Source organism: Martes martes (assembly GCF_963455335.1).
Source record: "Martes martes genome assembly, chromosome: 8".
Lineage (NCBI taxonomy): Eukaryota > Metazoa > Chordata > Mammalia > Carnivora > Mustelidae > Martes > Martes martes.
Genome location: NC_137895.1, coordinates 110,733,543 through 110,747,322, shown reverse-complemented (window position 1 = coordinate 110,747,322; position 13,780 = coordinate 110,733,543). Strand labels below are relative to the sequence as shown.

Sequence of the window (13,780 nt, the reverse complement as noted above, 5' to 3'; positions counted from 1 at the left end):
ATTATATAAAAAATTGTATATATTGTTCCTACCGAAAGAAAGTCTCTATAATTCATTACTGGTATCTGAACACAGATAAAATAAGACTACATTTTAAAAAATCTTACAATAACCATGTAAAAAATTTATTTTAAAGTATACCAAAATCTAAAAATTAAGAAAACATACTTATTTTTTTTCAAATATTATTCAGTATAATACCTTAGTATTATATTTAAAGGAAAAACCAGCACTAAGGAATATTAAAATTATACAAGCATTTTTTAGAAGATACTAATTTATTAGTTTTATTATTATTTATTTATATATTTATTTATTAACAATTAAATTAAATATTATTTATTATTAGTTTTTATTATTAGTTATTTATTAGTTTATTTATTATCTATTCCCCCCTACGTAGCATACTCATGGGAAATTTAATTCCCATATAATTCAAGCATTCAATTTAATCACTCAGTTATTAATCTAAAAGTTGTATTTCTATTTTGACTTTGCTAGATTAGAAATCATATACACAACTAGGAGCCCTCATTCTGAAACTGCCTAAAGAAAATTGTATGTATATATGTATTAAAAAGTTACCTTATCCAATGCACTCATAAAGTGCTGATCACCATTTAAAACAGTGTTGATAAGTTGAACAAATTTACCATGTACTTCCAAAACTGACTCCACAAATAGTGTTGGCATCTAAAAATATGAAATACAAAGTACAAGATCAAGGATAAAAGAAGTTCAAGGATAAAATGAGGCTTACTAAAAAATTGTTTATGTGTAAAGTTTTCCCCAAATTAATGTTACACACACCCTCAAAAATGTTTTTAGCTAAGATAACCTGAAAAATCTAAAACTTTAATATTGAAATTAGTCTGTCATTCAACATGAGAAATGCAGGACTGGAGTTCTGCCAGAAGAACCCACTAAAAACACTCCTCTCTACTGGAACACCGTATCTTCAGGGTAACAAGATACAGCCTCTGAACGAACTACAAGGCCTACCACTTTCATAGAGGATTATATAAACCAAAACTGCCTTCAAACCTACTGAAGGCTGAGAGTGAAAGAAGAGTTAAAAAGCCAGAGTCTGAGAAAACAGATAGATCCCTGACCTAAGCAGTACAATTCTCCCACATCTCAGAAGTAAGAAGTATCTAGCAGTGCAAAAGTGAGTTTTTGAACTTAATGGAGGGAACTGTCATAAAATTATTTGAGTCTATTACAGATGTATTCTCCTACACTTCCACCCCGTCCTTGACACCACGCCCTATGCCTCTTTGCCCAGTATCATTCAGCACCCTAAACCTAAAAGACTAATAATATAAACTAATGGTTTTATTTATGCATTACTGTGGCAGAACATAAAATCACTGAAGTGATCAGCATTTAATAAATGCTCCTGAACAATCTTCATTATAGAAATTACTGAAATTACTGAAATGAAGAGCCAAAGCTCTACTTCAGGAAGAGAAGTAACATTTCACGTCATGTCTATCTTACTGGTTAAGCCATCACTAAAGTAATAATAAAGAAGGTGATACAGCAAGACTTGACGATAGTAACACACTTTGAGGGGAAAGACACTTTGCTGTAAATAGTCAGTTAATTGGCAGGGAACTCTTCAGAAAGATGAGTATGAGGGACATGAGGATCACTGCTGGATATTTTGGGTAGCAAGCAAATATTTAGGGAAGATTGTTTTAATTTAAATTGTTTCCTGGGCTACCAAATTTGGAGCATATATAAAGAAAGCAAATTGTAACTTGCCTGTATTATCACTGATTAATACCATTACCACAATTATTAATGCCAATTACATAGAGACACAATCATTTAGAAACAGCAAACATATTTTTCTGTGAGAAGTAACTTAACAATTGCCCAATGAACACATCAATATGACTAAGAGAAAGCCTATTTCATTCAATGATTTCCTAATAATGTGGTAATTCCAGAATGAGGCCAACTACAGGTTTAAAACATTTTAATAAAGATATTTCATTTGCTGGGGTGCCTGGGTGGCTCAGTGGGTTAAAGCCTCTGCCTTCGGCTCAGGTCATGAACCCAGGATCCTGGGATCAAGCCCCACATCAGCTCTCTACTCAGCTGGGAGCCTGCTTCCACCTCTCTCTGTCTCTGCCTGCCTCTCTGCCTACTTGTGATCTCTGTCAAATAAATAAACAAAACCTTAAAACAAACAAATAAAAAAGACGTTTCATTTGCTATCATGGCAGGATTTTTCTGGCATTGTTGAAAACAGTAAAGTCAAGAAAAATTCCATTATAATCTGATTAAGAGAAAAATATCCAGTTCCTTATATCACTCACATTTTCCTGAGTAAGATTACTGGTTGCTCTAAGGCCCTCATCATGGATATGATTTTGCAGCTCCTGAATCATATGAGGTAAACCAGTGGACACAGCACGAAGTAACACATACATATTTGCCATGTCTGAAGAGAAAAAGAAGTTTGATTATTAAATTTCCAAAGAGTTCAAAGAATATTTTAATGTATTTGGTAATATATGGTTCAAAATGCAGAATTACAAGAGAATGCAAAGAAAGGGCCCTACACCCATCTCCCAACCATCAACAGGAAAGCAATATTATAGTTAATAACATTTCAAAGATGTTTCACACACATTCAAACAAATACAGTCTTCCCTCTGCCTTTTTACACTAATAATGTAGCATATTTTATGTATTATTTGCAACTGCAGAACAAAACATTTTAACTGAAAGATCTTTTTATGTCATCATATAAAGGTAATTTTACAAATGCATTAGCACCCCCATTATACGGCTATATTAAAATTTCTTAAAAATTGATGCAAATTTGTTTTTTTCCAATCCTTGGTATTACAATATTGCAATGAATAATCCTGTATATGGGCAAGGATATCTGTGGTATAAATTCCTGGAAGTGGGACTATTGTGTCAAGAGCTTCATCTTATAGACAGATCCTTATAAAACACCTCCCAATAATAGGAAGTTCTCTTGCCAACAACATATAATCAAACATTTTGATCTTTCCCATTGAGAAATGAAAATGATGTCTCAGTGCAGTGCTTTTTAAACTTTTTATTGAAATATAACACATACACAAAAAGTGTACAAACTGTAAGTATATATCTCAATGAATTATCACAAGTGAACACATACATACCCACGTCATCACCGCACAGAGTAAGAAAGAGACATTTCCCACACCTAAATGTTCCTTTCATATCTCCTCCCAATTACTATTCCTCTTCCTCTTCTACACAGGTAATCACTATAATGATTACCAACCCACAGATTAGTTTTGCCTTTTTGAACTACTTATAAAAATGGAATCAATCATACAATTCCTTCATGTTTGGTTTCTTTGGTTGAACATGTTTATAAGGCTCATCTGCATTTTGTATGTAGCTGTAATTGTTCATTTTCACTTCTCTAATAATATTCCATTATAGGAGTATATACTTTATTCTACTGTTATTGGATATTTGAGTTCTTTCTGGTTTGGAACTAATACAAATAATACTGCTATAAACACTCTTGCACCTTTTTATATATATTTGCATGTAGTTTGGGCAGCGCATTATATATCTGGGATTGGAATGGCTATATCAGATACATATCAGAAGATATGTATACATTCAACCTTAAGAGTCAATGTCAGTTTTCAAAGTAGTTGCATCAATTTATACTCTGAGTCCACAGTATATTACACGTTCTTACTAGTCTACACACTTTACAACACTAATTATATTTGGTCTTTTAAATTTTATATCAAAATGTGAGTACTGGTACCTTAGTGTGGCTTTTTATTCACATTCTCCTATTTTAATAAGATTGAGGGCCTTTGTATATGTTTACTGGCCACTTGGATAGCCTCTACTCTGCAGTACCTATTCAAATTTCTTGACCACTTTGTATTTTGGACATAACCTTTTTTAGTGATTGCAAATATATTACCCTATGATTGTCTTCTGATGGTCTTAATGGTCTTTTAATGATCCAAAAGTTTTGTTTTTTTTTTAAATGCAAGCCACTTGATCAATCTTTCCCCTTGTGGTCAGTGCTTTTTCTGTCTCACTTAAAATATCTTTCCTCACTTCAAGATCATGAAGTTACTCTCCTATATTATCTTCTCAAAGTGTTACTGTTTTACATGTAGGTCAAAAGCCTACAATGTATTGATTGATTCTGTATATGGTGTCTGAGGTAGAGATCAGATTTTACTTTCTCCCAAGAGAACATCCAATGGACTCAGCATTATACTAAAAAGACTTATCTTTCACCCACTGCTCTACTGTATCACCTTGGTCTCAAATCAAGTACCTATTATGCACGGGTTATTTCTAGGCTATTTTATTCCATTGGTCTATTTGTTTACCCTTGCACCAATGTCTCATTGTCCTAATTACTGTGGTCTTATTGTAAGTCATGCCATCCTGCAAAGTCTTCCCATGATAGTCTTCAAGACTGTCTTGATTTTTCTTAGTCTAAGAGTTTAACTTTCAGAATTGAAACAAACAAAAAACCACTTTAGTTTTGAGTAGATTCTCCTGGATCTATAAATCAATGCTACTTTCAATTCAACAATGTTTCATTTTCTGTATAGGTCTTGCAAGTATCTTGTTACATTTATTCCCTGTTATTTGAAAATTTTTAGTGCTATTTTCTCCTTAAAAAAAAAAAAAAAAATTCAGGCACCTGGTTGGCTCAGTGGGTTAAACCTCTGCTTTCAGCTCAGGTCATGGTCTCAGGGGTCCTGGGACTGAGTCCCACCTTGGGCTCTCTGCTCGGCAGGGAGCCTACTTCCCCGCCGCCCCCCCGCCCCAAATCTCTCTCTGCCTACTTGTGATCTCTCTCTCTTTGTCAAAAAAATAAATAAATAAAATCTTTTAAAAAAAATTCCATTTTGGAATGCTGGGTGGCTCAGCAGGTTAAGTGTCTACCTTAGGCTCAGGTCATGATCCCATGAGCCCCGCATCCGGCTCCTTGCTCAGCAGGGAGCCTGCTTCTCCCTCTGCCTGCTGCTCCCCCACCTGTGCTCTCTCTGACAAATAAATAAATAAAATCTTAAAAAAAAACAAGTTCTATTCTTTTACTGCTTATTACTAGTATCTCACTATGTCTTTATTTTGTATTTTCTTCTATTCTGAATGAGATTGAGTATCTGCACATATTTAAAATGTATATTTCCTTTTCATCTTTTTTTCCTGCTATTTAGTAGAAACTCTTAATATATTAAGGAAATTAGGCCTTGTGATATGTAAAAATGTACAAACACTTTTTCCTAGTTTTTCTTTTGACTTTGGAATATACTTTGAAAAAATACCTTTCCAAAACAGTCTTTTAAAATAGATTATTAAGAATTGATAAAAAGGCATATCAAATATTTTAGACTAGTACTAAAAATGTTTGAAATCTAAGAAAGCTTGGAGATGTGTAGAAAGTGGATTTATAATTTAATTTCTATTCGTACTCACTGTTTCCTATCACTTACCATTTTTTTTCTCTTGTCGGATGATATTATGACATTCTGCATGTAAGAACTGTAAGTGGTCTGCTACCATTCGTTGCTGACATTCATGAATCACTTTAGTATATGAACTTGGATGCAAGTATTTTCGACATCGAATTTCTTCATCTTTTAATCTACCTAGAACCTTTAGAAATATATTTTTACAGTCATGAACTACTATGAGGAAAACCTGTAATACCAGTAAGTAACTTAGATAGCCTAATTTTAATGGTTCAATTTTAATGGTTCAATTAGATAGCCTAATTTAATGGTTCAAAGTAACAACTAGGGATTATATAACCAATTTAAACCCACATTCCATAAATCATTTTAAATGTTTATTTAGGCTATTAGTTATCACCTACATTTTACCAAAATCTCATGAACACGAACTCAAGTTAAGTGGCCTGCATTTTGTCTTCATTTAATAACCCTGATCATGCTATTATATAGGTAACCTAACATGCAACAGGAAAAATGGGTAAAAATTATTAAAAAACCAGAACAGGTGGTCACTTTCTGAATACTTAACTATCAAACTAAAAAACCATTTACATCAACTGGATTAAGTAGATTAATCTAATTATTTTATGTTGGTTTCTTGTCTCATAAAACGTAAATGTAAACAGTATATACATGATAATTATCAAATTAAAGATTTCGTTAACATTTTTTAAAGTCAATTATATTTAGTCATAGTTAAATATGTCAATTAAGAGCTTTAGTAAAGCTTATCCTACATAAGAAACACTGGGCTACCAATAATACACTGATTAATATTAACAAGAACGAGCTAATGAAGATAACAGCTAGAGAATCGGACTAATTTCTACCTAAAAACAAAACAACATTCACAATAAAAACCAGCTAGTATAGCACATATACATACAAATGTTTAGACTTGGAAAAGGTTCTGCAATGTGAAGCTATGTAACTAGACTTTCTGAACTCAAATGGTCCCAGAGAACTATGCACAATTAAGCCTTGGAGAATACTGCTGAGTTTGCAGGGGCATAAGAAGGTAATACTGGAAAGGAAGGTGATGTTGAAAGGGGAAATAATACATCATTCCCGGTTACCTCTCAGATACCTTTTGATGAAAATGAGGCAAAGACTGAAGAGAGACTCACCGTCCTATCTTTCCTACTACGCTCCCCTGTGGAGCCAGTAGTCTAGGACAAAGTCACAAAAACCAAAGGCAGGCAAGAAGGTATCTGGACTAAAAGATGTTCAGTGCATATTTAGTCAACTAAGAAAGTAATTTTTGTCAAAAACTTTTGCTTTTGAAAGAAAAACATCCCTTAAAAGAATTATGCCTATTAGTCATTTATGGATTTAATATTTATGGATTAACTAAATGCAACAGGAATTAAGAGTTGGGAGGTGATGGAGGATGAGAAAAGGAAAAAAATTAATGATAATGGAAGGGAACAGGTGCATATCAAAACAAAGGTAGACAAGAGTGGAGTGTCTCAATGCGGGGCTTCAAAGAGCTATAAAAGCACTTACAGCTGGGGAGAAAAGGCCTAAACTACAGGTAAAATAGAGAAAGAGAAGTAGGAAGACTACATTAGCCTGTTAATTAAATGAACTATGCTTACAAATGCTATCTCCCAAACATAATTTCCAGTGGCCTTCATTTTAACAGTTTGAGATATAATTTATTTATTGTAGAATTTACCCACTTAAAAATATAATTCAATGGTTGGGGTATATTACATTATTAGTGTTTTTTAAATTATGGTAAAATATATGTAACATAAAATATACCATTTTAACCATTTTTGAGTGTGTGATTCAGTTGCATTAATTATACTCACAATGCTGTGCAACTGTCTATTTCTAAAACTTTTTCACCACACCCAACAAGAACTCTGTAACCATCACACAATAAATCCTCATTCTCTCCTCCCAATAACTTCTTGTCTTTACCTATTCTAGATATTCCATATTCTAGAGAGAAATTCCATGTAAGTGGAATATATAATATTTTTGTCAAGGGCCTCTTTTTGAGAGCCAAATATAACAAGGAGTGTGTGTGTGTGTGTGTGTGTGTGTGTGTGTGTATATATATATATATATATATATATATATTACTGATAATCCATGTGCACTTTTCAGGACTGGATCTAGAACCTTTAATAAGAGTCTAAGAAGCAAAAAGGCTTGAAGCTAAGAGCCACTGACTTGGTGTAACCTGTACTTAATAGATGGAGAAAAATGTCCTAGAAGGCTTAACTTGAGGTCCTAGAGCTAATCAGTGACAACAGCAGAAAAGAATTAAACAACTCAGACTTCTAGATCTGGGTTTTGTGGAATATGTAACAATGTACTGTTATCTCTTGACCTGTGATCTATGGAGGCCATCTACAGCTATTCCACTTGAAACACATTATCTTCTTGGCTAAACAAACTAACAAAAATCATTGTATAATAAAATGTCTGGAATTCAATATTGTAAATGAAAAAACCTGGCTAAAAATTTAATACATCTTATATGATGACTGACTTTATAACACAATTATTTCTTTACTAAAAAAAGTATACATGGAACTTTTAAAATAGTAATCAATATGTGTTGGTTTAAGGAGTAATTAAAATTTCTTGTGAAGGTTTTTCTCAGTCTTCCAAAACTGAACAGACCAAAACAGTAACCTATCCAAGTATTCAGAATTACTAAATTTTTCCTTCCATTTTAAAGAAGGAAAGATAAAACCCAAACACCTAGCCTCTATGCTAAACACAGATATAATTTATTCTTTTGCCAAGAATGTGAGTATTAATTTTAAAGACAAGCAAATCAAGTAATCAGGATTTATCAAGAAGCATCAACCATGATGAAAATTGGATAGAACTTCTTCCCATGGAGAATGCCATAGCAAGAACAATGATTTATCAATAGGTATTGCATATTAACTATAATTCAGAGTAATGATCCAATAAAAGGAAACTGTCCACCAAAAAAATGTATTACCTAAGAAAACAAATGTTAAATAAAATCATGTCTTATATAAGAGATGATGCAGTTAGCATAATATGTTCTTTCTTACCTTTTCCATATACTGTGAACAGTTTGATTCTTGTAATAAATTTGAAGCTTCTTGTTTGTAATACTCTCCTGTTTCAGTCAGAAAGGGAGACTCAAAGATTTCCTGATAAAACTAAATAAATCAATTAAAATCACATTTAAAAAAATAGAACAGCTAGTTTAAGAAATTAAAGGTCTGATTATGTTTTTAAAGGAGGCTTTTTACCTTTAAGGGGAATTTTTTCTTATACTGTTCAACATGAACAAAGGAGTTAATAACCCCATGGATTACTTTCTGGTTTGGGTCTTCTCCACCACGATCACTAAAACAAGATATAACAAAAAAAAAATATTGAGAATACAAATTATCTATGGAAAAATACCAAAGTATGCCAAATATGCCAAATATGGCTGCTTATTCTATTAATCTATTAATCTAATCAAATTACAAAGCATTTTAAAGGTCAATGCATGCTTGATGCTTAAAAATAATTTTTCATATCAGAGCTGAATTAATACTCATGATAGTTAACATACTCATTATATGTCATTTCAATAAATAATAGCTTTGATTGTTACACTGATACATTTGGTTATATTGACACTAGAATGATACCTATTTAATTTTAGAGTAGACACGAGTCCAGTAAGTTAAGAATATCTGAATTTCATTTACCAAAACTCTATTATTAGGTGATCTGGCCTGAGAATTCAGTCTGAACCACTATAATCTAATAGTACATATTCCTCAAAGGTACACTTTATATATTATCACTCATTGAAGGGACTAATACCTGTTCTTTAAGAGATCTGCTAGAGCCACTGAGCTGCTTTCCACTTAAACACAAAGGTATTTTTCTTTTTAGAAATTTAATGAGATATGTTTCTGTATTGCAAATGAACCTAAAATCATCTCAATTAAATTAAACTAAATTTTCATGTGACATTTGGTAAGTTCCTACTTAGCCAAGGCACTATGAGTAATGCAAGTTTTAATCACTATAAGAAATGTACCTGAGTATGAGGCTTTCTAATTACAGAAAGAGGAAAATGAAATAGAAAAAAAGTTTGCCTAAAGCTATTGTCTGGCCCCAAGCTGGGAATTTCTGACTCCACTACTAATGCTCTAATCAAACCACTTTGCAGTTGTTTACCTTCCTACTGGCAATCTTTCATCTCATTTTAAAATTTTTTTTCTCTGAATTAATGATTATTTTACAAAAAGAGCAACAAGAAGTATATTATCACTATTCCATAGTAAAAACTTCTTGTTCTTTATAGGCAGGATATAGACTTTCTAACATTGTCCCTCCCTGCCTCCCTATCATTCCTGAATTATCTGGATAGCCCGGAGAAAGTTTTTTGTACATGAATTAATATGGGTATAGTAATTCTGTACACAGAATCTCAGATACAAAGTCTGCATTTTGATATTACTAATAAAAACAATGAGTTTCTCTAAGGCCACATAGAGTGAGCTCATTTCCTCTACTCATCTTCTATTAGTTCCTTCCTAAACCCAAATTAAATCTGGTGAAATAATGATCTAACCGATCTTATCTATTTGAAACACTTGTTTTTTTTTTTCCCCTTTCAACTTTGCAGGATCAAATAAAAATCAGTCAAGAATGAGAAACATGTGAATATTTGGAAAATCGGATTACCTAGAATTCTTTTTTCTTTTTTTTTATTTTATTTTATTTACTTGACAGAGAGAGACATGGTGAGAGAGGGAAATCAAAGAGGGGGAGTGGGAGAGAAGCAGGCCCCCCACCAAAGAGGGAGCCCGACACAGGATCCCAGGATCACGACCCGACCCGAAGGCAGACACTCAATGACTGAGCCACCCAGGTACTCCTAAAATTCTTTTCATTACCAAATCCTATTCTCGTTACTCAGCACCAGGAAAACTTCCATTCCTGATATTCTCAACACACCTGCCATTTGTTTCTGATCCCAAAAGACCCAGGGAATCAGGGAACATACTGTCTAAAATAAACAATGATATTCCCAGTGTTTAATAGCTAAGTTGTCCTCCCTAAAAAGTTAACAACTGCAGAAGTTCTGCGGCATAATTATTCAATCACTACATATTTTTATAACTACATAAAAACATTATAAATATACAGCATTTCTACTGGACTGACAGATAATGAAAATAAACCGTGAAATGATGTTGTTAGAAATATATAAAAGCACTGGCTAAATTGGTCATCTGAATAAACTCTAATTTCATCTAAGAACAGAGGTCCCAAGAGATAAACCTTGAGAAAAGAATATAAAGAATTTTTAGAAATATGGTTTATTATTTGATCCTAACAGGACTGTGTGGAAAATGCCTAGAGCAATCATAATGAAACTGCCAATATAATGAAACCACTCAGCTGGGATGATGGGGACTAACAGGAATATTTAGCATAGACCTTAAGGCCAGGATGTTAGAGTCAGACTGCGTGGGTTTGAGCTCTTGCCGCATTAATATGTCACCTTGGGCAAGCATTTCTTAACCTCTTGGTACTCAGATTTCCTCTTCTGTAAAGTGGGGGATAATAAAAGTACCTAAACCTCATGGTTTCAAGGATGTGGTAAAGACTAAGCATAATCCAAGAAAGCATGTAACACAGTCCCTGGTACCTGAGTAAACAATAAACATCACCTATTATTTTAATTACCGACAGGAGAAAAATGGAACCACTTTTAATATATTACAGAGGAGAATAAAGCAAGAGACCAAAAGAGACCGCAATCACTGACTGGGACTTTAAAAATCAAGGCTTTTAAAGAAAACTAAATGAGCTATTAATTTAAATAGCAGACCGGATTTGTGATAGTCATCAAAAGTTAGGCTGGAACTCTGAAAAGTCCTGATACTGGTATATGACAATGGGCAACTTAACCTTTTAGTGAAACCTTCCTTTCCCCTTATGTTTAAAATGAGACTAGGGTTCCAGCAAACTAAATGGCAGTTTCCTGCTCCCACTCTAAATCTGAGAAATGACAAGAAGGATACTTTTTAACACCCCAATGTTGGCAGTAGCCCTTGGACTTAAAGAAACTGAAAAAGATAGAAAGAAGACTGAATAATGTAGGAAAATAAAACGACACACCAAAATACACAAGAGTATGTGACAAGCAGAGGGTGGGAAGAGAGTGGAGGCAGGCAGGCAGAGAAGTGGCAAAGCCTACAAGCTGGATGGCACACAAAGGATGATCAAACCCGCTAGGTCATCAGGAGCACAAGCCAGGCTGTGAAGTGAGGCACCCAGCAGCAGCTGTGTCTGCATCCCCACTGGAGCAGTAAGTGGTGCGTGAGAGACAGTGAAGCCCAAGAGTAGGGAGACCTCTGCTACCAGACCACTTGCTGCAGCCCTCACTGGAGAACACCTCCCCCCTGTTCCCACGCCAGAAAGGCACTGGGAAATCAAGGGAATGGTTTCCCTTCAGACTGGCAAGACTGCATAAGAGCAAGATTGCTGAGTGGTAGAGAAACAGGCGTTCTCAGACTCTGTTTGTGGAAGAACAAGCCCTTAAGAGGGCAAACTGGCGAAATTCTAAATGCACATACTTTATAACTCCAAACAAACAGCTGCATTTTGTGCACAAAAAAAGCAAGAGTTATATTAGTGGTAAAACTGTAAACAACCAAATATACTCTGAGAAGAGCTTAATCAAATGAGGTAGAACCATATCAAATATTAAGTAACAATTCAAAAAGAATGTACTATGTACTAACAGAAAAATTATCAAGATATATAATTGAATAAACAAAGAAGTTAGTAAGTGTTAAGTATCACTTATGATTGTCTGAAGTTACAAAAAAGTCACATGAAAAAAGAAAATGATCTCTGTATTGTACTTATAGCTGTATGTAAACATAAAAATTCATAGGAAAGGGTTTGTAAAGACAGTTAACCAAATAGTAACAGGGATTACCTCTGGATAGAGAAGGACTGAGGAAAGAATCTGGTTCATTCAAAGTTTTTCAAGAAAGCATTTACGTGTGACTTGTGTATTTAAAACTAAGTTTTTCATTAAGTAGCTAATAGTAAGGTCTGGGGAAGAAAATGTACAAGATAAGTCTGGAACATCCTGACACACTAGACAGCAAGGAAGATAGCAAGTATGACTAAAGTCATATGAAAAAGACCATGAGCCAACTAAACAAAGGCAATTTAAACTTTGATAAAAGAATGAATAGAAATGAATCAAATGTATTTAAATCTATAAGTTCATCAGAATATAATGGAGAAAAAAAGCTAGTCAGTCATTTTCTGAGGATAACAGCAAACCAACTCGTTACCTTGACAAGTAAGTAAAGGAAAGAAACAAGCAGTTATTTTATCCTTCCTATATAACCAATGTGTGACCAAATAGTAGATGAGAGGGAAGCATGTCTTTGTAAGATTATTCCAGGTAAAAATGAAAGTTAAATGGCTGAATTAAAATGATAGTTTTACAAACCACAATAAACAAAAAGATGTTAGTATTCAACATCAGTGGCTGCTTACATCCAAAAAAGTGAAAAAACAGACAATATGGAAGAATATCTACAGTTTTGCCAGAGGGAACCAATGAGTCTGAGTAAGCCTCTGGGCTACCAATTTGCAGGAAATACAGAGGACAAAGGAACATATTTAAATGTGTCTCAAGCAAATCAGCAAAATCCAGAGGATGGGAAAGTCTAAAAGATCAAAGGGCCAGGGTTCACCAACACAGTAAAACAAGGGAAAAAGCACAGAAAAGCAACCTGTTGATTAAAAGACATATAAAGTTCTTTTGGGTAGGCAAGACTAAAAACTCTTACAGAATCTGGGAATATACACATAGGTGATAAAACTGTAAGAAAAAGAAAAAAGGTATTGCCTTAAAAGTCAGGATAGTGGTAAACTTTTGGAGAAAGGAAAGAATGGGACACAGGCAAAGATTTCAGGGCTGGCTGACATGGTTCTATTACTTGACTCGGGTGATAAGAATAAGAATATTTACCTTATAATAATTCATTAGGTTGTACAATTGTGTTGTATAGTTTTCTCTATTTTATATTTTACACTAAAAAAGTTAAACACACACACCAAAATCTCCAAAAGTACAAAGAAAACGGATATAACAATATTAGTAAGTGCTACAATTAAAAAAAAAAAAAGAGTACAAGATAGACAAAAATACTAAAAAGCAATAAAAATAACTATGGAAATGCCAATCTTTATATTTATTCAACAACAGAGATGTGAAACAA

The 13,780-nt window shown here is 33.6% G+C and overlaps 1 protein-coding gene across 2 annotated transcripts in view; it reads right to left on the bottom strand.

The window, feature by feature from the left end:
- The window catches only part of CUL2 (cullin 2), a 104,375-nt gene that overhangs the window by 19,036 nt on the left and 71,559 nt on the right, over window positions 1-13,780 (bottom strand). For both annotated transcript variants that reach the window (XM_080810096.1, XM_080810095.1), the window contains exons 7-11: window positions 8,771-8,867; window positions 8,567-8,677; window positions 5,499-5,661; window positions 2,328-2,452; window positions 586-693 (exon numbers count right to left, since the gene is read on the bottom strand). In XM_080810096.1, the coding sequence (XP_080666222.1) occupies window positions 586-693; window positions 2,328-2,452; window positions 5,499-5,661; window positions 8,567-8,677; window positions 8,771-8,867 (604 nt within the window). The remainder of the gene's footprint in view (window positions 1-585; window positions 694-2,327; window positions 2,453-5,498; window positions 5,662-8,566; window positions 8,678-8,770; window positions 8,868-13,780) is intronic.